At 43.7% G+C, this 24,849-nt stretch overlaps 1 protein-coding gene across 2 annotated transcripts in view; it reads right to left on the bottom strand.

Annotated features, from left to right (window-relative positions):
• Positions 1 to 7,931: 7,931 nt before the first annotated feature.
• The window catches only part of NMNAT3 (nicotinamide nucleotide adenylyltransferase 3), an 80,139-nt gene continuing 63,221 nt past the window's right edge, over positions 7,932 to 24,849 (bottom strand). For both annotated transcript variants that reach the window (XM_075570138.1, XM_075570137.1), the window contains exons 4-5: positions 17,663 to 17,769; positions 7,932 to 9,803 (exon numbers count right to left, since the gene is read on the bottom strand). In XM_075570138.1, the coding sequence (XP_075426253.1) occupies positions 9,466 to 9,803; positions 17,663 to 17,769 (445 nt within the window). In that variant the 3' untranslated portion in view covers positions 7,932 to 9,465. The remainder of the gene's footprint in view (positions 9,804 to 17,662; positions 17,770 to 24,849) is intronic.

Raw genomic sequence — 24,849 nt, forward strand, 5'->3', positions numbered from 1 at the left:
CTTCGTGTGATACATGTTTTAAACTATTGCTACAGGATTCATTTGGAACATTGTTGGTGTTAAACTCTGCTCTCCTTGCACCAAACACGTCATTTGGAGATTAGTTATATGGAGTACTAGGAGCTAGGGAGGCCAACAGAAATCTTGTGGCCCAGGACACATGAATGGAGATAAAGCCCTTTATGGTATTTAATAGGCAGCTGTCCTCACGTGTATGGAAATACAATTGTATTTGTAACAATATAACAACATATCATCTCTGCAGCACCTTCCGACTTCCTGAGCGAGCTCCTTCTCTATAGATTCTGCTTGTTCTGAGAGCTGCTCCTTGCACGCCTGACTCATATGGACCAGATGCTGCTTCCTAGTCTAGAGCTTGCATAGCGTGTATTAGTAAAATAAAAATAGATATATCGTTTTAATAGATTAGGTAATAAACATAAGATTAATAAAATATGAAGAAAATATCTAAAAAATAAGTAAATGAACAAAGTGAACAGCCACATGGATTATTAAACATTGAGAAGCACTTAGGTTAGTACCTACAGTCCATAGAGCAATTAGGTAATGGGTGCCCAACTCCAGTCCTTAAGGGCTACCAAGTTGACCTTAGGGCAAGGCACAAGGCAGTTGCCTTGGGCCTTGCACCTTTGGGGGGCCCCGCCCTCCTCTTCTTTCAGCAGAGATCCAACTTCTTCCCGACCAGAGGAGGGAGCTGGAGGAAGGAGTGCGGGGCCCCTGGACTAGCAGTACTGGCTCTTACCCCAAGGTGTGTGCGTGTGTCTGTGTGGGGATCTCACCTTCTCCAGAGCAGCACTCCTCCTGCAGCGTCGTGTTGTCATGAGGCCGTGACATCAGATGACAGTGCGTTGCCATAACAACGGGACATCATATGTTGCCGTGACGTCACGATGCTGCAATGCTGCAGGAGCAGGGCCGTTCAAGTTAAGTACCCCCATCACTTCCACAGGATGGGTCCCGCTGCCAGCGTGCCAACTTTGGCCCACACATCCTAAGGCCGGCCCTTAAAAACAGGTCAGGTTGTCAGGATATCCCTGTATCAGCACAAGTGGCTCAATCAGTAGCTCACTTAATGATTGAGCCACCTGTGCTGAAGCAGGGATATCCTGAAAACCTGACCTTTTGGTGGCCCTTGAGGACTAGAGTTGGCCACCCCCGAGTTAGATTGTCTCATATGCTTGATAGTGAGTGTCCAAATGAAGTAGTTAGTCCATTAAAATAGGTTCTCTATCAGGTCGCTGCGGTTTGTTCAAGTGATACAATCACCAAAAAAAAAAAAAAAAAAAGAAACAATGCATCTGTAAGAGAGCGATTTATTAAACGTACAATAAAATAACAAGTCACACTCACCTGTGAGACTCCAGTGCCACTTTTTTTTTTTTTTTAAATCTTTGCTAAACAAGCAGCATGAGCTTGTGGATTTGGGCACTCTGCATAACTTATAGACAACCAGGGAAGGGAACCGATACCCATACAGACTTTCTAAACTGAGTGTACTGTATGCCCCACTCCAAACCTTTCAACCTTACTCCTGTCTGTTACTATACAAACATTATGGATCTATCAGCTCCAAAGCCAATTTCCTAAAGGTCTAAACAAAGGTTCCCTATTTACACCTTTCCTCTGAACGCATATATACAAGTGAATATGCGCACAATTCAACAACAAGTCCCCCATACTCCAGTTTCTGTCCTCACTCACTGAGATATCTGAATGTGTTTTAGAATACTTAATAGCATAACTATCTGTGAACAGTAACCAATCATCCCGGATAAAGAGGGTAGATCACCGGATTGTATACTCACAACTATAACACAATCTATATAGATAACTGATTACATCTATCAGTATATCCATGTCGAAACAGCCAAACCATTAATGGCTACATTTTCCTATGACCGCCTCTACCAGCAGTGTATTTAAACTTACCTCACAAGGGGGAGTAACGTTCTCTTGACAAAGCTGATGCGAAACGTATGTCGGGAAACGTGGTGATGTCATTCCGACGGCAGAGCAGAAGCAGTTTCGAGTTTTTGCCTTGATACAAAAGTTTGCAACAAGTTCTATTAACGCTCAAAGTGAAAGGGCATTGCATTTGCAATTAGGTTTGAAATAAGTCGCTTTCAAAATGTGCTTAACCACGATACAATGAATAGGGCACACTCACCTTGTGCATTTAGGGAGGGAGTGTGGACAGATACAGACGTGTTTATGCATTGGGAGAACGACCAGTACTAGATATACATAATAGATCACTCAGTAATATTGTGTCGGCATATTAGAAGAGGGGGTTGGGACGGTGGCTGGTGGTTGTGATTGTGGGCAGAGTGGCAGAAGGAAAAAAAACCCTATTAATTAGTGTGAACCCAGCAGCAGCTTTCTAGTATGAAAGGAAATAGGGCCGGCCTTAGGGCAAGGCGAGAAAGGCGGTTGTCTTGGGCCCCGCGCTGCCTCCTCCTGTTGGCGCTGGGACCAACTTCCACCTGACCGGAGAGAGAGCGAGGCCCCCGAACCGGAAGAGAAAGGGGTGTGTGTTTTCTCCTTTGTGAGAGTGGTCTTACCTTTTCCGGAGCAGGCCGCCTCCTGTTGCATCACGTTTCAATGGTGACCGATGTCACATGCCACTGTGATGTCATGACGCTGCTGGAGGGCTGTTCATAAAGGTAAATCCCTTTAAGTTTTTTACATGGGGTGGCCCCCGGTGCCAAAGTGCCGCCTTGGGCTCCGCAAAGCCTAAGGCGGGCTGTGCTTTATACATTTCTAACCCTTTAGGGACCACATACATGTCCCGCACCCCATGCTGTGTGCTGTCGTGTGGCTTTGTTTTCGCCCTTCTCTCTATGCAGTGGAAGAAATACATAAGACAGTATAATATTGGTAGTGCAGGACCTGCCGAAATGGGTTTACCGTGATGTGGTTGCAGGCTTAAAATGTTTTGGCCAAAGGATTGAACTAAACGCCCCATAATTATGAATTAAAAATATAGCTAAAAATACATATTAATGTACTAAATTATTTGTAATTTTCGATGTAGCATTGGGGATGTTTTGTCTTTTGATTAAAGGAAATAAAACACAGAGGTTTTTCCAAAATTATTAAAAAAATTATCATTATAATCACCGTCCTCAGGTGAGGACAACCCGATCCCACCACTATAGTGAAACCATTTGTAAGTAAATAGCTACATGTTACTGGCTCCACTTGAAGTGGCAAAGCGAAAACAGCCATCCATGCCAAAATAAAGTCACGTTGCTACTTCTAGTATGAGTGTGAGGGAAGATGACTCCGCTGAGGAGGGAGCTGGACAAGTCTGAACCTTTCGGTGCGCAACAGCAGCAGCAGACTTCCTCTGAGAGAAGATATGTGGTCTTATATACCTTCAGTAATGTGGTGGAGATACACAGTCTCTAGCTCTCTTTCAAGACATGGAGGGGGTGGAGGGAGAAGGAATTGACACAGAGATGGAGGAGGTTGTTTTATTTATTTATAAAAATGTTTTACCAGGAAATAATACAGGTGGTCTTCGCTTATCCAACGGAATGCATCCCGTAAACCACCATTGGTTAATGGACCGTCGGATTGTAGGACCTTGTTAATCGGTGGCGGTGACCATCGGATAAGCGGGTCCGAAGTCGGATAATGCGTCCGGCGGACTGCATTATGCAGCGTCGGAAAAGGCATCCATCGGTAAGTGGGAAGTCGGTAAGCGAGGACTCACTGTACATTGAGAGTTACCTCAAGTATGTCCTGGCCCCGGGCACAGAGTTATGATGACGTTACATTCAATGAATAGAGGTTATACATTCAATTTGCAGACATTACAGGACAGTTGGAGATAAACGATTATGGGCATGTGCCACAGTTTCAGACAAGATTAAGATTTCAACTGTCTCACATTTTTAAGTTATGTATACTGGAGACGGTTTTGGGAGTTTCTGATAGGTTGTTCCAGGCGTGAGGTGCACGGTAACAAAGTGGAGCGCCCGGATACTTTGTTGAACCTTAGGACTGTGAACAATCTTTTGGAGTCAGATCTCAGGTGATTAGAACTGCGTGTGGTAGGGGTGAGGAGCTTGTTCAGATAGACGGGTAGCGTGCACAGAAAGTATTTGATGGCTAGACAGGAACATTGTACTTTGTGCCTGGAGTCAAGTGATGACCAATCTAGTTCTTGGAGCATTTTACAGTGGTGTGTGTTGTAGTTACATTACATTGTAGGACAAAGCGGCATATTGAGTTGTAAAGGGTGTCTAGTTTGCCAAGGTGAGTTTGGGGTGCTGTGCCAAATACTATGTCCCCATAGTCTATTATTAGCATCTGCTGTGCAATGCGCTTTCTGATCTGCGAGTTACGGGAGCACTTGTTCCTATAAAGTATACGTAGGTTTTGGATGTGGTGCACAAACAGCACAAGTAGGGGAGGGAAGTGACTGATGGCACGAGTGGTGTGAGAGCTAATTATGTGATCGTTCGTTTTACAACGGTTAATGGTGTTGGTGGTACCAGCAGTGAAGGTGATGATCGTCCGTTACTATGTGGGCAGCAGGCAGTATTGACCATCCACAACTAGCACCAGTCGTGCTCCTATTATTGGCAATACACTAAAAAAGCTACATTTACCTCCCTATATATTTATTTCAAAATGAAATAAAACCCACAAACCCACCATCAGGATAACCCTCATTATCCTCTCCAGAAAAGGCACACACTGTTAGGCAAGAGCAGCCAATGCCACATCAGTTATCATCATAGAGAGCATGGCCCTGGTGATGGCAATGGGGAGAGACAAGAAAATCTTAACTTCAGAAAAAGCAGAACACAAATATTACTATTGGGGACAGATGATGATGATCAATATATTGTTAGCAGTGGTGTGTGCAGCCATAGCTCAAACTAGAGTGAGGGGAAGGACATCTTCTAGAATGCCGCTTATGCCACCAGCAACATTGAATTCTCATCCTGTTTCTTCTAGTATTCAAAAATCAACAGTTTGGACATTTTTGGTCAAAGGGGGTGAGGAGGATGTAGTCACCCATTTGTGCTCTGCCAATAAGATGGGGAAACGCTGGGACCTCTGCATGTATAGGCTTACATGGCCAAGAAGTAAGAATTGTACAAGTAATAGTACAATTAAAATAGGGTCAGTCGCTGGTACCGGTGAATTAGGGGGAATCAGAGTTTTGTTGCTGGTGAAGGTCATTTTCATGATGACGATGTACTGTAGTATTAGTAATGAGGAGGCTGTATGAGCTGTCCAGGACAATGATCTGTTACAAGCAGTGGGCAACACAGGTGCAGGGGGAAGAGCCTTCAGGCATTATTAAACAAACATGCGGTGGACCAATGATATCTAGTCCAGTACACCGGCCAACTGTTCTCAAAGCGTTCAATGGGATGTGCATATTCCATCATGCACACATTAGGGCCCTTTTGTTGAATAGTAAAGTGTCCAAAATGCTACCGGTTTATATGCTGCCCTTTAACTTTGTATAGGGCAAGGGCTTTAGGGAGATACTAAAATCTGTTAAGCCTTGCTACACAATATCCAGTAGGGTATTATGGCTGTTCCTCACCTGTTCAAGTAGTGTGCCGGACTCTTGATAGGTAACACAGTAAAAGGAGTGCCCCTTAAAACCGACATATGGTGGACTTCCGGGTGAGCGGTTTCCAAGATGACTGCATAAAGTGTGAGCTCCTGCTCTGACATTGCTTGATCCACTGCAATCCTGTCCCAGATTGCAAGATACAGGCCCATCACCGACGGGAGGTGGAAGACCAGAGTGCCAGCTTCATTTTGAGGGGTATATTGACACCTTGCCCCGATTCCCCAGAAGACCAACATTAAAATGTGCGGTGTAGGCCGCAAGCCATCATGAGGTGGTAACAGTTTAACACAGCAACGCACAGCAAAACTACAATAAGTGTTATAAATCAAAACCTCCCAAATAATACCTCCACATACATACCTCTCTTCTGGACTGGCTGACTCCGTGGTGGGGCGAGTAACGAGCCAGGAGGGACGCTTAGCTGGTGACACAGGGTCAGGGCTGAGAGGCCTAGGGAGAGGCAGTGCCGAGCCAGATGAGTGAGACAGGGGTACAGGGTGGCTTGGTACCTGTGACATCCCTGGGGATGTGCCTGCTCAGGTCTGGGGCGACTGCAGCCTATACAGAGGGGCCTGGGATGAGACGAGCAGCGGCCATTTTGTTTTTCGGCCTTCCGCGTGGTGAGCCGAGCTGCAGAAGGGGTGACCTGCAGTCCCAGGGGAGCGATGCTGCAGCCAGCTGCCTGGGTCATCCTTGGGGATGGGTGGGAGGAGGACGTGCTGCCTGCTCAGTCTGTGGAGGTCGTGAGGAGTGCTGGAAGAGCGGTGGCGGACATTTTGTTTTACCTCCCACGTGGTGCTCTGAGTCCGCAGGTGGGTGGGAGGCCTGTAGATCCAGCAGAGGGAGGAAGCAGCTGCTGCGCTCTCTGCATGCTTCAGTAGGGATGAGTGGTAAATGGTGCTCACAAACACATGTATGCTCGGTTCTTTTGAAAAAAGCTCAATAAATGTTCAGAGTGCTGTTAAAATGTCCATGATAAATGAATCCATATAAGAAACAATCCACGCGAGATATAGACCTAATGGTGTCCACCTGACAACCACAATGATTGGCCCTTATGTATTTCTTCCCAAGAGATGAATGAATGCATAACAAACACTAGCTTAAGGTAAATATTACTGGGCTGTTGACCATTACCTGCCAGTGATGATCCAGGACAAGTCAGTCACTCCAGGGCGTGCTGGACGCACGCACCCAAGGACGGTACACACCAGTAATGTGAGTACAATCTTTTCTTCATGAAGCTTGAAGTGATGAGAATGATACTCTAGGGTCTTTGTCTATTATAGGGGCATACAGAATCACTACTGTTCTAACACAAGTTATTGACTCTGGTATTGCTCCACTTACAGGCATTATTTTACCCATCAATGAGATCTCCTATCAAGTCTAACTAACTGGTGTGTTCTATATATCTGTCCATTATCCATTTGAGACTTTCATTTACTTATGGTGATGTTATCCCTAACTCAGATGCACTGATGCTTGAGATCGTTTTCTCTACTGTGGCTTAATGTTGGTCCACAGGGAGAGCGGGAGAGCGGGAGGGAGGGGGGATGGGGTGTGTGTGTGTGTGTGTGTGTGTGACCTTTGGCCCTTCACTCCGCCTCAGGCCAATGAGAGGTGTGCGGGCCAAGGAAGCAATCTCACTGGCCTGGCCCAAGGTCAACGGGATTGCCGCTAGGGACACAGGGAGGGACACAGGGAGACACATACAGACATAGCCACATACGACGCTTTCACAAATATATAGTAAGATAACAAGAAACATACTGTAGGATCAGTCTGCAAAGGCTAAAAATGGATAGAGAACAGGGAGGTCTAAGCCTTCCAGATGTGGAGGGCTTCAATCTTATTGCACTAACAAGATACATTAGGGATTGGATGTTTGTAAGATCAGAATTTGTTAACTCTGAGGTGAAGGGACAGCTAGCTTTTCCACACTCCCTGAGGATTCTTAATGGTGTCTTTTTCAGGGACACTTATCTCCTGGCATAAAATTAGAAAATATTTCACACTATTCCCAACAGTCTCTAAATACCTACCTATTGTGGGAAACCACAACTTTGTAATATATATATATATATATATATTACTCGTGAGCACATTCACATGTGCTATATAGACACGTGCACATGGCGGACGGGATTACAAGACTGTTGCCGCCTATTTGGTGTGCTTGCCTTCTTGGCAAAGGGTGTTTGAGTGTGTTTGAGGTGGTGAACTCCTCACCCCGTGCCTCTGCATTAATAAAAAAAAAATGGAATAAAAAAAAAGTTCAAATATAAAACAATTAAATCTCCCTTTGTAGCATTCGGCCAGGGCTTACCTACACAGCTAGATACTCCGCTTCATTCCTCTCCCAAACACTGACAGCGTAGAACTGCTGCAAGCAAACTTACATAGTGTTTCAATTGAACTATTGAACCTTGCCACTTTAAAACAGCGCTATAGCACTTTTTTTTAAGTCAATTTGGGCTATTTCGAATAAACGTTTGGCTACAAACATTCAATCAAAATTATGTTTTTTTTTTCTCTTTTTTTAATTTTCTTACAAGTTTGTACGAAACAGCGGGAAAGTTTGCATATCACAGTTGTTATCCCACCAAAAAAAAAGTAGCCAAGGCTACTGTTGTATATAAATACATTTGTGTTTATTGTAATGTTTCAGTTTAATGCTGCTATGCGTATTTTCTTGTATGCTCGTACCTAAAGATGTCCATTATACTGTATTGCAAAATAAAACAATAAAGAAAGGTAACATATGGAGTGTACTGATATTTTACTTGCGGTACTAGGTGGTGATCGGTGAAGGAATGGCGAAGTGATGCGGATGGCGACAAATAAAAACTACAAATATCACTTGTGAGCACATTCACATGTCTCACATAAGTCTGCAACTCTACCTATCCCCATTACCTGTTAGCATACGCTTCAACTGCAGCCAGGGATCCTGGGTAATGACATGCAAATGAGCCCTCACAGAAGTTGTTCCTTCTTAACTTGCTCCACATAACCTCCCTCGTCTTCTAACACGATACCTCGATACAGCTATACAAAGAGGCTACATTCCAAGTGGCTTTCTAGACAAGGCTATCATACAAAAACATCAGAATTTGGAGATTAATACATCGTTTTACACCGTCATGTCTATTTCATACAGCACATGCAGCCACTGCTCAAAAAACATGCGTTTCCACACAGATGTGACATCTCTGGTTATTTTTTGAGGGGCTACAACACATTCATTTGGTATTGGGTCCTAGGATTATACAATAATGCTTTTGATTTCAACCACTGTTCTCCAAGTAGACTAAACTTCAGAGGCTATAGCAATTGTCACTATTCATAGATCTATACTGCAGCATTTTCACTTTCCCCTGGAAGTGCCAAGGTAATTCTGTACCAAGCAGATCATTCTACTTCAACTCCTTGAATTCCAAAGCACTACACAGAAAAGACCACCTGGCAGACGAGAGGGTAAATAAGTGCCTTCTAAATGACTTTGCTAAATCGTGGTTTCTATTAATGGATTTTGGAAATCACAGCCTTTACAATTAGTGTACTATAAAGTCCAGATGTCTAACAAATTAACCGTACATGTTTGGATTCACCGGGACACTTTCCATATCCCAGCATGTAACTGGTGCTCATTTGGGACGGCAGCTGTACTCCATTCCAGCATCAGGCGTCAGTGGAGTCTAGACCACCCAAATCTCCATCACGTGGATCCAATGACATTGATAGTTATGCTCTTATCATACAGCTTGTGTCGTTTCCCAAACAGGTTCCTTCCTGGTTAGCTGCAGAAGATGCAGCTACTCCTCTCTATATTTCTGTTAGCTCTGCTCTGCGTATATACCGTGCTTATTGATGTAACTTATAACAGAGTCCGGCAGCAGGTATTTGACACTGAGCCCTGTCCGTAAGGCCCAGCGCACGCGTGTGGAGCTGATCTCATTGGGAATCCATTCCTGGACCAAATGGATGTGATGCTGGAGCAGCGCAAGGTGGTCAGTTTGCTGGATGAGATGGAGAGAGTCCTGTCCGCTGCGACTGACACAGACCAAGCCAAACGCGCCCATTAGGTCCTTGACATGTTCAGCCTTCCACAGATTAGGGGTTTGAAAGGTCTCTAGGAAGTCAGCCCCGCACAGCAGCTTCAGCTGGGGAACAGCTGAGGAAACATAGGAGGGACAATGAGAGTCGGTAAGCTTAAGGGATACTAAATCCTTAGGAGTATTTAGCACTAAATGATCCTTACACTCTCCAGCTTATAGTATTTACTTTGCTTTAATGCTGCATCACATTTTGTATTTCTTTGAAACACTAAAGATCTCGGAGCAGTTTATTTTTTTAATTCATTTGTTTTGTGGGAAATCTATACATTTACCTAATCAAAAAGGCCACTCTCTCAGTCAGGGGTGGGCAACTCCAGTCCTCAAGGTCCGCTAACAGGTCAGGTTTTCGGGATATCCCTGCTTCAGTCATTGACTGAGCCACTAATTGAGCCACCTGTGCTGAAGCAGGGATATCTTGAAAACCTGACCTGTTCGTGGGCCTTGAGGACTGGCGTTTCCCTCAATGTACTAAGGGGGTGATGTATAAACACAAGGAAAGCGCAATGAAACGTTTGTTATGACGCAGTCATTGCTCGATTTTCTGCGTACATTTGCGTCATGTCCAAGAAAGAGTTTCCTACACCAGACATAAATTGTTGGCCAGAGAAGTTTGTGTCACTTCAAACCTGGCTGATTTCTTTGATGGAAATACAATATGAAAGTGACAGAGACCGATGCAAAATTTGATACATCTTATTATTATCTGTGCATTAACTCCTAACTAAATGACGATGAGATACATTGATGCAGACATGCAGGATGAAAATGATGCAATTTGCACCCATTTTGCTCCCAATTGATATTGATACACCACCCCTTTGTTTAATTACAACCAAGGGGATACCAAGCACATATGTGTGTGTCTATATTTTATATTTTTCTGTTTTTCAATACTTCCATTTTTCAAGTAATGTACTTTATGTATTAAACACAGTGTCTTTTTGTTATTATTTAAGAAAGGCTTTTTGGTGTGGCCATCAAATTTTCTCCTCACGTTGAGCGACTCTTGGGCCTTTTCACATATTCTGGTGTCATCAAAGACACAGGGGCTTATGCAGAGAGGATCGAGATTTACTGGGAAAACGGCAATAAAATAGCCACAGATTTGGCGTAAATTATGGCCGTATGCAGAAAGCGCCTTTACCTTCTTTTTACAGATGGTAGCAAAATTGCCAAGTTTTTCTGGCGACCTGGAACACGCCATATTATAGGGCAGAATGGCGCGTTCAAGCGCTTCGGTCCTACTGGAATACCACGCTATATTAGCATGGCGAGTTACAGGTTCTCGCCACGTGTTTGGCGAATTTTAAACTTCAGAAAACTGTTCTGCCGGATTTTAAAAATCGCGCCATGTTCTCGGGAGGAAAAGGTTTTGTGCCGAGTTTTTTGGCCAGAAGATGGCGCGATTTCCATATCTATCCTCTCTGCATAAGCCCCACAGTGTGGTATAAGAAAAAACCCTTAGACCTGAACGCCCTCCTACGTCTCTGTACGTTCTCCCCACCAATTAGATTGTAAGCTCCCCGGAGCAGGGACTCCTCTTCCAAAATGTTACTTTTATGTCTGAAGCACTTATTCCCATGATCTGTTATTTGTATTATTTGTTATTTATATGATTGTCACGTGTAGTACTAATGTGAAGCGCTACTGTATGTACACTAATGGCGCTATATAAATAAAGACATACATACATACATACAGTAGAGGCAACGTTTATTCGAACATTTGCCGTAAACTAGCCGGGTTACATTCTGGGTATGTGCTGGGTATGTTCTGGGTATGTTCTGGGCTAGTTTGAGGCACATTTAAGGTATTTCTGCATTGACTAACGACCCATAGGATTAACACAGCAGGGATCCCTGGCAGTTCAATTCAGTTTGAATGGGACTGCCAGGGACCCCCGCTGTTAATCTGATAGGCCATTAATCAATGCAGAAATGCTGGGGCTTTAAGGAAAGTTTAAGGCTTGTATTCAGAATGTACCTGGGTGTTTCCTGGGTCTTTTGGAGAATTAGCCACTGGTTTTTGTTCGAATAAGAGTTGCCTCTACTGTACATACAACTACTGTACCTAACAGTTCTACTACCAGGAGTCAAATCAAATCAGCTTTATTGGCATGACAAAAAAACATTTCAGTATTGTCAAAGCATGAATAACAGGGGGTAGGGTATAATGGTTACACAGTACATGGGTAACAGTTACACACAGGAATGTGGGGGTTAGTGGGTGTCTCTCAGCCTGTGACAGGTGCTCATATAGTGTGCAGCCAGTCCTGTTGGAGTTTCCTCTTCTCTTAGGAGGATCGCTATTTTTTGGCTCTCTTCTATATATTATTAAAGTTCTGGATAAGAGCTGTGAGTTTCTCCAGGTGGGCACTCCTCACTTCAGAATATTGTGTGCAGCGCAGCAGGAAGTGGGTTTCATCTTCTACCTCACGTCACTAAGCTCTGATCAGGAATATCAGCGTTTGACCCAGCATTAACTGCACTTGGCTTGACAATGCCGTATAGAGATCTGATATTCCTTGTTGGTGCTTAGTGAATCCTCTTGTAAGATCCCCATTCATTGACGATGTAGTAATAAAGGCTCAATGCCATTCCCCTTTTAAACCCTGGTTATATTTCCCTCCTTGGGGAGTGTTACAATATCACATGGAAAGTAAGAGCCGTCCCAAAGGATCTCTGTGACTGTTTCAGTCATTAAATGACCATTTTGCATTAAATCTTTTGCATCATTTTTTGGTGTGCACGGCTTTCCCCTTTTTGCTACTTATGATTGTGCCCTGACTAGGTCTCCTGCCTGTTGCACCCTTCTATCTCCGTCCCCTAACAGTAGGAGTATCCCAAGTTGCATCTGTCCCGTTTCCTCCTTTTGTGTTTGAAATAAGAGCCGTTAACGTGAAGTTGACGTGAGTGGCACAGTCTGGGCAATCTTTAAACTTGTGCTCTGTTTTTTTTGTAAACGATGAAGTCCTTTCTGTGAGAAAGTCTTGCACATCTCTAGCTGTATGTTGGGTAATTAAAAAATATAAAATAAAAAGCCAACACTGGACAAGTACTGCTAAATACAGTTTTACTCTTGTAATGTTTCCATGGTAACTAAATACATTGGAGGGTTTTACAATCTCTATTCTTTTTCATGCTAAGACTGCATTTTTAACACCGGGTTCTTCAAAGTGGCCAGTCACATACTGTAGAATGATGATGCTGTCAGTAGACAGCTAAACATAGAGACATTAATAAATCAAATTGAATTTATGAAAGAAAAAAAAAAGCTTTTTAATTTTGTCACAAGGCAAACAAGTAACTTTTTCACATAAAGGGTGATTACATTTTCAACCCGCGTTTCACCATTATCACCCAGCACACAGCACTTCCACTGCAGCAAGGGATTCTGGGAAATGACATGCAAATGAGCACACAGTGCCATTTTTTGCTTCAAAAACCATTTTTAACATGTTCCCTATAGGCTTAAGCTTGCTGCATGGTCACAGCTTTGAGCACAGCCAGGGTTAAGGTGCATACCCAGAAAACCCACCCACAGACAGCTGTTTCGACCTTAATGGGTCTCATCAGTGTGGGGTTGGTTAACTGGGTATGCAAAGAAGCTAAAGGATGGGGTTTACCATACTGAGTTAAGTTATGGTGAGTAAAAAAAGTGACAAAAACCCTCCACAGCAAAGCAAATATGCAAATGTAAATACAACTGTATGCTCATCTGCATGTCTTAGGCAGGTCTGCAACCCCGCCTTTCACCATTATCACCCAGCACACAGCACTTCCACTGCAGCAAGGGATTCTGGGAAATGACATGCAAATGAGTACACAGTGCCACTTTTTGCTTCAAAAACCATTTTTAACATGGTTCCCTATAGGCTTAAGCTTGCTGCATGGTCACAGCTTTGAGCACAGCCAGGGTTAAGGTGCATAGCCAGATATATGTCAAGGTATAACCAAATTAATGCAGGTCCTAACACAAAAACTGTGAACCCTTCCTTTTACCTCTGTATGAGGGGAAACAACCACAGTGGGTCCTGTCCATTCAGCAAAATGCTCGAACCTCCAAAGATAAAAAGGTGGGGAGGGGTGAGCTCTGGGAGGAGGGGCCACTTACCGTCAAACAACTGTTATACCTTGACGTTTGGTATGCAGGCTTATGACGCTATGGCCAAAGGGTTTAACTAAATAACCAAGTAAATATTATTATTGAAGTAGTTAAACTTTATACTTATTACTTTATATGTTTTGTCAATTGGATGTAGCATTGGGCACCCCCGTCTTTTGTTTGTATACTTTATTTACATTATTAAGATAATTAATTTGACGGTTATGTGGGATAAAAAAAAATAGTAATTTCTGTGTGCTCTAGAACACTGGTGCGAAACTCCACTTCTAAAGACCACCCAACAGGTCAGGTTTTTAGGATATCCCTGCTTCAGCAGAGGTGGTACAGTCTTTGACTGAGCCACCTGTGCTGAAGTTGGGATGTCCTGAAAACCTGACCTGCTGAGGGGTTTTGAGGACTGAAGTTGAGCCCTCCCTGCTCTAGAAGAAGCCCACAAATTCCTAGTGGTATGGGGATAATCAAATGTGGCAGGATAACATGAATAAATACATATACATGAAGAAACAACTGCATGGCGCGAAACGCGTAGGGAAGCTTTTTGTAATAGATCTACATTTTCTATGTTTTCTAATCTGGTTGTCCCGTGGTGGTGCCCGGCGAGTATTTTTCTTCATTTGTTCATTTTGCTACGTGGGACTGCCTTTTAAATTGGTGGTTGTATGGTCTTCGCAAATATTTGATTGCCCCTCTAGTCCATGGCCGTTGGTGCTTTACAATAAGTAAATTCCTTGTTTGTGTCTACTTACATACGTCTTTTACACCAGGAAAAGCTTGGCATGTAATTGAAATGCATTTATGGTACACAAAAGTGATGCATTCTTGTAATTTATTGTTACTTGCATACTGTATGTGCTCACCCAAAAAGTTGGCACACACTCCGCCCAACATATTAAAGTTATATGCATCGACACAAAGACGCATGTATTTGCTACTCTTCCTTGCGTCAGACAACAAAATTACTTTCAGCAACGCTTTATACATGGGGCCCATACTGCTGACAAAGCAATCCCCATTTAAAAGAAGCAGTGCAAAAGCCTGGTAAAAACTAATGACAACAACACAGCCATAACACAAACATGCTCTTACCAATCCTTTCTCAGATACCAAATGCACTCACGTTGTACCACTCGTGCCTCTGTATCTCCCTTTCCAGGGCAGATATTCATTGCCTGCCAATGATTACTTATCTAGCTGTTGCTCCTGCATTCAACAGTAGTCTGCATCATTCCTATTCTTATAGGGCATTACACCAGGGGTGGCAACCCCAGTCCTCAAGGGCCATCAACAGGTCAGGTTTTCAGGATATCCCTACTTCAGCACAGGTGGCTCATGATTGAGCCACCTGCGCTGAAGCAGGGATATCCCCAAGACCTGTCCTGTTGGAGGCCCTTGAGGACTGCAGTTGACCACCCCTGGCTTACACCATCTGAATTATTATTATTATTTTATTACTACTTTTCTCAGAGACGTGGAATACTAATTGAGACAAGAAATGGGCATATTTGCTGGTAAAAAAAAGAACAAAAAACACCTGTCTCCCAAAGCTGTTGTCTATAGACTGTGTGTATAATTGTGAAAGCAATAAGACCTTCTGATAGAAGTTTAGAGTCCATCAACCCTATTAAAAGAGTATTACCATAATCAGTCTAGATTCTGCCTGAATTAATATCATCAGCCGGCAAAGGGCATGGGGCAAAGTTATTTGTCATGCTGATATTGTGTAAACGATAGAGAGATGATTTAATTATAGAGCTCAGACAGGCACCACATTACAGCTTGGCATTCATGATCAACTCGCTTATAAAACAGCGCTAAATGGATTATCAAAAACAAACAGTAATTAGTGGCTTCATTCAAAATGTCAAGATCTACCAACAAATGTTCAATTTCCCGGGGTCAAAAGGCTTTTATTAAAGAAGCACTGTCACCTACTCACGCGGACATTAAACTAAAAACAAGTATTATATCTAATTGGTGTTAGATGGTTTACAGCATGATACCTTTAATATGATAAGCAAGGTGGGGTCACCAAATTTGATATCTTTAATATCTCTTTCAGGCTTGGTTTGTAAAGTTCCTTACGTTTGACTCAGATTATTAGTGTTTTTAGGGTAACTCGAAGGAGATCTTAACGATGCCAAGGAGAAGAAAATCACCCACACATCCCGTGTGCCCTTCCCACCCATCCCATGTGCCCTTCCCACCCGCCCAGTGCCCTGCACACACCCCGCTCAGTGCACGACGCGCACCAATCCCGCTAAGTGCCCTGCACGCACCCTTCCCACCCGCCCCGCTCAGTGCCCTGCGCGCGCCCCTCCCACACGCCCCACTCAGTGTAGTTTTAGAGGTGGGGGAAAGAGAGAGGTGGGGGAGAGAAAAAGCGAGAGAGAGTGAGGGGGTGACAGAAAGCGAGAGAGGGGGGGGGGGGGTGAGAGAAAGTGAGCTAGTAAGCAAGCAATACACATAAAAATGTGTGCATGTGTTAATACTGAAGAAGGCCCCTCTGGGGGCTGACACATTATCCGTTGTGTTATAGGAGAATAAACACATCGTATTACTTTTTTGTGCCCTGTGCCGGTATTATGATTATTCTGAGTTGTCGGGGTATGACTATGTATGAAATTATTTGAACGGGTATGACCTTGAGTTATCTTTCATCCTCCAGGACATACAAATTAGCATTCTCCTCTGAGAAAGAGGTGTCTGTCCATGAAACATTACTAGGGTCATATAGGAGGGGGCGTTTCCCTGATCACCACCTGATTTGGGCTGCAGAGCCGATAGTGGCAGAAGAAGCACCAGCTTACAGTGTCACCAGTATCTAATTATATGTACACATTTGAGGGTGTGTCCATGATAGAACACATGTGCAAATCCCTGTCTATTATCAATATATCAGTGTTTAAACGACTTTGTGCGTGTTAATGGGAGTGCTATTGGTGTATCTGTACATCTTTATGTGTATCAGTGTAAGTGAAACAGATTTGTAAGTGATCGGTACTTACTGCTGTACTGGAACGATAATGGCGGGGAACCAAATGCTGTAGGGGATCTAATCCTGCAGTAGATCCCGTTTTTGGAACAGATTCAATAGTAGAAAGGCAGCGAGCGGGCACTCGTGAATCAAAAAAAAAATGTGTATTGAGGTTACAGATTCCACAGCTGGGACTGAAACACGAAGGAGGACATATGTGACCTCAATAAAGACAAGTTTTTCTTAAAGTCACGAGTGCCTGCTGCCCTTCTACTATTTTAAGTGAATTTAAAATCATCAGGTGCTTGATTTAGGGGACAGAAGCTTTAAATGGGCAGAGCAGTGAACAGCAAAGTTGGCAATATTGGTGCTTACAAAATAATTGCCATGTCTGACTCCCCTGCGGATACGGCTCAGATACCAGTTATATGCGCATTTTCAACCTGGGATTCTTAACTTCTGTATTAACAATGTTGGGTCTTATTGAGATCGGGCTGGATTACCTTAGCCAGGTACAAGCTGCACCTGCTGCTAGCCTATTTCGTATAGAATGCTTTACATGTCAAGTCAAATATACTGGCTACAATTATGCTGGCATGTTAGCGACACAACTATTTCTGACCACTCAGATACTTAATTTAAACTACACTGCTACTATAGTACATACAGTTTCCTGTTTTGCAGTTAACTGCCTAACAACTGCTAGTAACTGAAAATGGCACAGTCCAGAAATGCCTTTACATTTGCAGCAACCTCCTGGATGCTAAATCCTGGTTTTCATTACATCTAAGAACATGATATTCAGTGCAGACAAACCTCTCTGCTGTGAACTTAAGGCAACCTCTGGGACTTTTTTTGTGGGGCACTTCCTCAGCACTTCTGCGCCATGTGGTATGGAGTGGAGCAACTCTTTGTAGTGGTGCCTGTAACAGAAGACATTATGGTCAGCTAAACCTTTTTGGAGACAAGCGAGAGGGTATCTTGTGATTTATTACCTGTTAGTTTGTTCTAACGCATTCCGCGTAAATTCTGATGGCGCAATAGGTTATTCATATTTGCTTGTAATGTCCATATTAACCATGCATTCACTTTCACAAAAAAACAAAATTAAATCAGCGCAATCGCAAAGATATAATTAGAAGAAGAAATAAATTAGGTGCAATTATCGAAGTGATAAAAATAGAAAGTATATTAGTGAGAAACTATAATATATATATATTATATAATATATACTCCACAGCACTTCTCACTAAAAAGTAGAAAACCGTTTAATCCATCAGTATAAACAGGACATCAAACAAAATGGGAGACGTTTCGGACCAGACGGTTATGAGCTTACAGTCTAATTGCAGACACGGGGACTGACTTGCCCAATGTCACAGAGAGATTTGACAGTGGGATTTGAAATTGGTTCACTCGCTTCAAAGGCAGCATGCTTACCATTAGCTCTATGAAAAAATAATACATTAATAGGACTGGTCTGCCTGGGAGGTTTATTACTATACTAGCTGAAAGTACCCGGCGTTGCTCAGGAATTCTAAGAAACCAACCTCATCCCTTCTCCCAACCTCATCCCTTCTCCCATCCCCCCCGTCTCTCTCCCCCCATCACTTTCCTTTAATACCTTAAGATGTCCCCAGTTCTTTCCGCCTCTCTCTCCTCCTCCAGCATTTTTACTTTCTCCTCACGCGCCAACCGACTTCCTCTCTTTCTTTGTCTGCTTTCTGTGTAACCTTTATAGCTATCTGACTTGCCTTATCTGCCACCAGGCTATGTGCATATGTCATCAGTATGATGTCATGTGCCAGATACATAGCCTACCAGGTAAATATCCAGTGGCTGATTTGCTTAGAGAAATTGTAATAACCCCAACGTTCCCAGCAGCACTCCCCTTTGGCGTGTCCTGGAGGATCCAAACCCTGATAGACACCTTATTTTGATACATAAAGTAATCCTTAAAAGTTTGGTTGTTCTGGGTGTTACAGTTGGGTGTGCGTAATGACACACACATACATTCTGACATACTGTATGTATCAGATGTACAGTACTGTGTCATAACTGTACAGGTGAGAGAATACTGGTGCATTTAAATAATGCACCAGATTTACCAAAGAAAGAAAACCCACTACAAGTGTTTTTTTTCTCCTTTTGCAGCTAGGAAACTTGTATCTCATTTAAAGAGGTCAAGATCGGGATACATGTAATAAATCCCTTCTATACAAGTGGGTATGGGGGCTTAGAAAAGGTCCCGTCGAAGGTTGTGGTATGGAGGTAAGAAAAGAAAAAAAAACACAAATTGAAGGAATGTAATATTAGGAAGCAGAACAAGAGAACAGCATGTTGATAAGAAACAGAGAAGAGAACAAAACTAGTAGGATCTTCGTTTATTTTTATAGTAAACTAGCTGAGAGACCCGGCGTTGCCCGGGATGTAAATGCGTAATAGGTAGTATTATTTATAAATCGTGGAACAATAGGTGACTGTTTGTTGTAAAGGTTGGATAATAATATTGAAAAGAAAGATGGAAGAAAATGTAATACGATGTTGTATAAAAATGGTTTATTGTAACCACACCACAGTACAATGTATATTTTGGTGCTATATGTGATGTAAAAATGTGAGTGGGGGTCCTGCTAGGGTGTGAGGCGGCGGGTGGCGCGTGGGTTGTGAGTGCTGTCTGCGAGTGGGTGTCCTGCTAGGGTGTGAGGCGGCGGGTGGCGCGTGGGTTGTGAGTGCTGTCTGTGAGTGTGGGTCCTGTTAGGGTGTGAGGTGGCGGGTGGCGCGTGGGTTGTGAGTGCTGTCTGTGAGTGGGGGTCCTGCTAGGGTGTGAGGCGGCGGGTGGCGCGTGGGTTGTGAGTGCTGTCTGAGTGGGGGTCCTGCTAGGGTGTGAGGCGGCGGGTGGCGCGTGGGTTGTGAGTGCTGTCTGTGAGTGGGGGTCCTGCTAGGGTGTGAGGCGGTGGGTCAGTGATGTCGGTGCGTAGGGGCGGGAGGCAGCAGGTGTGTGTGGCGGCAGGTATGTGTCGAGTGTGGCGGGTGTCTGTTGAGTGCGAGGCAGCCTGCCTGGCCACTGGCTGTTCCCCCGCCGGGGAAGGGGTGAGTTGTAGCGCCGGGGAGGGGGGGGCATGTATATGTGTGGGGGGGGAGAGGTGGGAGATATAGAGGGGGGGGTCTCGCATGGCCGCTGACACTGGGTGGGGGGGGGGGCGCTGAAGGGGTAATAATAGTGTGTGTGTGTCCCGCTGACTGTAGCGGCGCCGGGGGAGGGGGGGGCGGGGTGAAAGCGTGGGAGACACGGGGAGAGGAGGAGGTGCGCGCGGGTGCTGCTAACACTGTGAGCCCCGCTAATGTAGGTAACACCCCCCTACTCTCGTGTGTGTGTGTGTCCCTGTGTGTCCTTTGGCCCGTCACTCCGCCTCAGGCCAATGAGAGGTGTGCGGGGGCGGGCGGGCCAAGGGACCAATGAGATTGCCGCTAGGGACGCAGACATACAGTGCTTTCAGAAATATATAGTAGATTGAGCAAAATTGGGCAGATTAGGTCAAGAAAACTTATTTTCGGATACAGGATTTGCCATGTGGCTCTACTGTATGTCAGTGTGAAACTGGAGTCCAACTCTGGTTTTCCAAGTCTCCATTATCCATACAGATACACGATTTACTTCTACTACCCAGAATGTTCAGGGATTAGAGTTAGAACATAAAATCCAAGTATCGTGGTGACACAGGGTCAGTTTGCATGGTTACTACAGTATGCAATACACAGTGAAGCCTCCTCCCCATACTGGAACATAAAATTTCGTTTTTTGAGGCAAAAATAGCCAGCACAGCCACTTTGACAGACATAGAATTTACCCTTTAAGCTCCTAATAATGAGACCAACTTGTTGCACCCTCCAGCTCCTTTCAAATGAATGGGACAACGTTTTCCTCCAGCATGGAATTAGCCCTTAAAACTGACACAGCAACAGACCCTCCAACATTTTGCACATAAAAATAAGTACCACTGTCGCTCCTCATACTGGATGGAGGTACTTCCAAGCAATTTCTATAGAAGCCCCCTAACCTATGCAATTTTCCACACAGTGTGTCAACTGATGTTTAATAGGTACAGCTGGTCATACGGGACGCAAGAACATGTAGGGTACTTGATAAATAGGTACAGTTAGAGGGTATGCAGCAATAAAGTACAGTAGGTGTGATGTACGGATCACATACTTAGGTACACCTAGCTGCTGAGTGCAGCGTCAATGCAATGAAAAGTATACATTCCAAATGGGTAGACAAGGCAAGTCATCTTCATCTTTCAATAGTGAAGCTCCAGTACATTTACCAATACAATATATTTGAGCTGTATACCGATTTGACCATAAGAGGGCACTAAGAACCTATAAACTTTAAAGGCCCCAATCCGTACAGCAGCTGTGATGTAAACAAAAGTACATTTCTTCATCTCCCTTCACTTGAATGCGGTTAGAACTCAGTAAAACGGTTACATTACAATAACACAAAATGAACTGAATCCCATTTATAAGGGAAAACATTATATCTACAATTAATTTGCCCACTTGCTGCTTGGGGGACATACAACACATTGCTACATCGACAGTGCTACATAAAACTATTTTATCACCAATATAAACCACCACACGTATCACCTACTTACTCTGCAAAGTAATCATTTTCCAACGCAAATATAGTATTTTGGATTGTAACTGTTAAAAAGGCGCATGGGACCCTTGGGCGTATCTAGCCCAATGCTGCTATTCTCTTCAAGGATCCACTACCTAACCCCCAAAAAACATGAAATGATTACCAAACACATTTACTCGCCCTGAACTTTACACAATGACATTAATGCACTGGAATTTATTCTACAGTTCGTATTCTACAGCAGGGGTGCGCAAAGTTTTGATCCTGTGCCCCCCTGCCTGCTCACCTCATGGCTCGCGCCCTCCCTCCTGCTCGGCTCTGGTGTCAAATGACGCTGCGGGTTATAGGACATTGCGTTGCCGACGTCACGTGACGCCGGGTTACCATGGCGACGCGTCATCGAAGACCAGGTAGGAGAAGCTGCAGAGGCCTTGTGCGGTCCCCCGGCATTTAATTGAAATGCCCTGGGGGAGAGTGTGGGACCTTGGTAGCCAGCGCGCCCCCCCCTGCAAAATCTCCCACCCCCCACTTTGCGCACCCCTGTTCTACAGCAGAGGTGCTCAACTCCAGTCCTCAAGCCCCCCTCAACCCCCAACAAGTCAGGTTTTCAGCATATCCCTGCTTCCGCACAGGTGGTTTAATCAGTCCCTGCTTCAGCACAGGTGACTCAGAGACTCAGTCTTCAATTGAGCCACTGATTGAGCCACCTGTGCTGAAGCTGGAATATCCTGAAAACCTGACCTTTTGGGGGGGCTTGAGGACTGAAGTTGAGCCCCCCTGTTAAACAGTACAGCAAGTCTCACGCCATATTACATCGTACGTTTTTCAGTGGAGTTTACCATATTGTATGCTGCTCCTTCTCTTGCATTGTATAAGTATTTAAGATTTCTCTTGTATGTTACATCATTCTGTAAGGTGATAGACAAATGGTATATAAATGTGTCAACAAACACCATGTAAAGAGAACATTATGGTAAACCTCATCTATAATAATAACTTTTTCATATAGCACTTTACTCCCAGTGGGATTTGTCACAATTACATTATTGTGTGCGGTACGTAGCACATAGGAATGTAACACACACATGTCCCTGCCCAGGTGAGTTTGCAAGCTATGATTTTGGTGCCCAAGGCACAGGGAGATAAAGTGACTTGCCCAAGGTCACAAGGTGCGGACACCAGGAATTGAACCAGGCTCCCCTGCTTCAAACTCAGCGTTATTGTCATCAGTCAGTGTCTTTATTCGGTGAGCAACTAAAAGTTTGGAAATGCAGAATCACAAGTCTCCACTACAAACCCATAATCCCAGCACTCTTGAACTGTATAATTAAATGATTTTCTGTAATCCTCTGGAAGAGGTTTGTATATATTGTATGAAATGACCCATTTTATTTTATAATGGGCCAGGTCATAAAACTATTTGTGATTTTATGATAACCAGAAAAGAGAGAGAGAGAGTCAGGTTTATATATCAAGGACTACAAATTCTCTGCTTCCATATTTATAACCCATTTGAGGGTGATCTGTATAATTTCCTTGACATCGCTTTAATTGAAAATGTCCTAATTTGTAATACGATGTAAAAAGTTTTATATAGATTTGTTCTAGTGAAAGAAAAAAAGTGTCAAGTTCAATAAATCCTTCCACACTAAGAAGATAAAATCTTCTATTTGAATATACAGACACATATCCAGGATGGCTGCTCAAAAACAGATATAATTTGTGGTGCACCTGCAGGATATGGGAGTTTTATATTAAATTCTGCATAGCAGGGAACAGATTGAAATGTGGTTCTTGCTAAAGGTGCTATTGCCCCATGGGGAAATATACACTACAATTTTATAATGAGTTCCGCGCAGATCAATAATACTAAAAAGTACCAACTTTGCCTTAACAATTACTAACATAAATACCTTCAAATGTGGCCTAAATCAGTGGCTGCCAACCCTTTTTTTGGTAGAGGAACCCTAAGGCCTCGGATATACACTGGCGACACACTTTATTCGAGCTTGGCTAGTCCCACGAATTCGGGTATACCCGGGTGTATTGAGGTTTGTGACTGTTTTCTGCCCGAGTGCATTGAGTTATTTTCCAAGCAGGGATTGAAGCATTTTATTCCCGCTGGCTGCAATACTGCACAGTATATATATATATACTGCATTACAATTCATGAATTTATGCCATCTGGTAGACACGCGAAGCATTGCAGCCTATTAAATCCTAATCATTATCATTTAACAGATAAGCCGCCCATCAGCCAGGCATGAACCCAGGCTGGGAAGGCAAATGCAACGGGGCTTGTCAGAGGTGAGGAGTGGCGCATTCCAGGTATCTGCCAGGTACATACTGGGTATTTGCTCGAATAAAGTGTGTCGGTGCAGTAGTAGGTGCGCGCGATGGAGCACATAACGTTCCGATTTTATATACTTTAACCAGAGTGCATAAATCACTTATTGCACCACCAAGTAGACCAATTATATTGGCTAGAGGGGTCAATGTGTCAACAGCATGTGGACTTCTACTTACAGCCCATGGTGACCAGCATGAAAAGCTATGTGAAGGACACCACTGATTTTATCAACAGCATCAGACAAAAACAATAATGTTGACCCCAATACTCTTAGTTACACAAGATGTACAAGAGCTATTACTCACTAGTTATGAAGATCACCTCAACACGCTTGCTTTGACTATTAGATTCCAATCGGCATTCAGCGAAACTCAAATTAATTTTCTGGACAGGAATACACCCCTGTAGGATTCTAGCCATCTTCCAACTGCACAGTTGTTAAAAGAACTGGCATACTGGCGAGTGATCCAACCATAGGACAGTTTTAATTCCCCCCGTTATTTTGTTACAAAAGGGGGGAATGTATAGGTTATTGCCTTATTAAAACAGATCCTGCTGACAAATATTTCACCCAAACCCAATGGAAACACCACAGGGAGTCTACAAATGCCACGGTTGTATTGATTGCCAATTTTTGATTCCTGGTACGTCTTACACACAAACACCCCCCATGACGGCACTAAGTTTAAAATCAAATACTTCATGAACAGTTAAACAAATTTCTATGTGTACTTCATGAAATCCCCATGTGGTTTATAGCCAGACATTCAGAATGTTTAAGGAACTAATCAACCTCCACCGATCTGCCATACGGAAAATGCTGGCTAACCCCATGGATTCTGAAAAATGGACATTTCAGCCGGTGGCACACCATGAGAGAGTGGTCACAATTTATCAACACTTCACTGCGTGCTTTCCCCCCTTTTATCTGGCCATACTCTGAAGTAAAACCATCACTAACGGCATGTCAAGCCCAGGAGCCACACTGAGTCTTCTTCAGCCCTG

The sequence above is a fragment of the Ascaphus truei genome, chromosome 14 (assembly GCF_040206685.1).
Source record: "Ascaphus truei isolate aAscTru1 chromosome 14, aAscTru1.hap1, whole genome shotgun sequence".
NCBI lineage: Eukaryota > Metazoa > Chordata > Amphibia > Anura > Ascaphidae > Ascaphus > Ascaphus truei.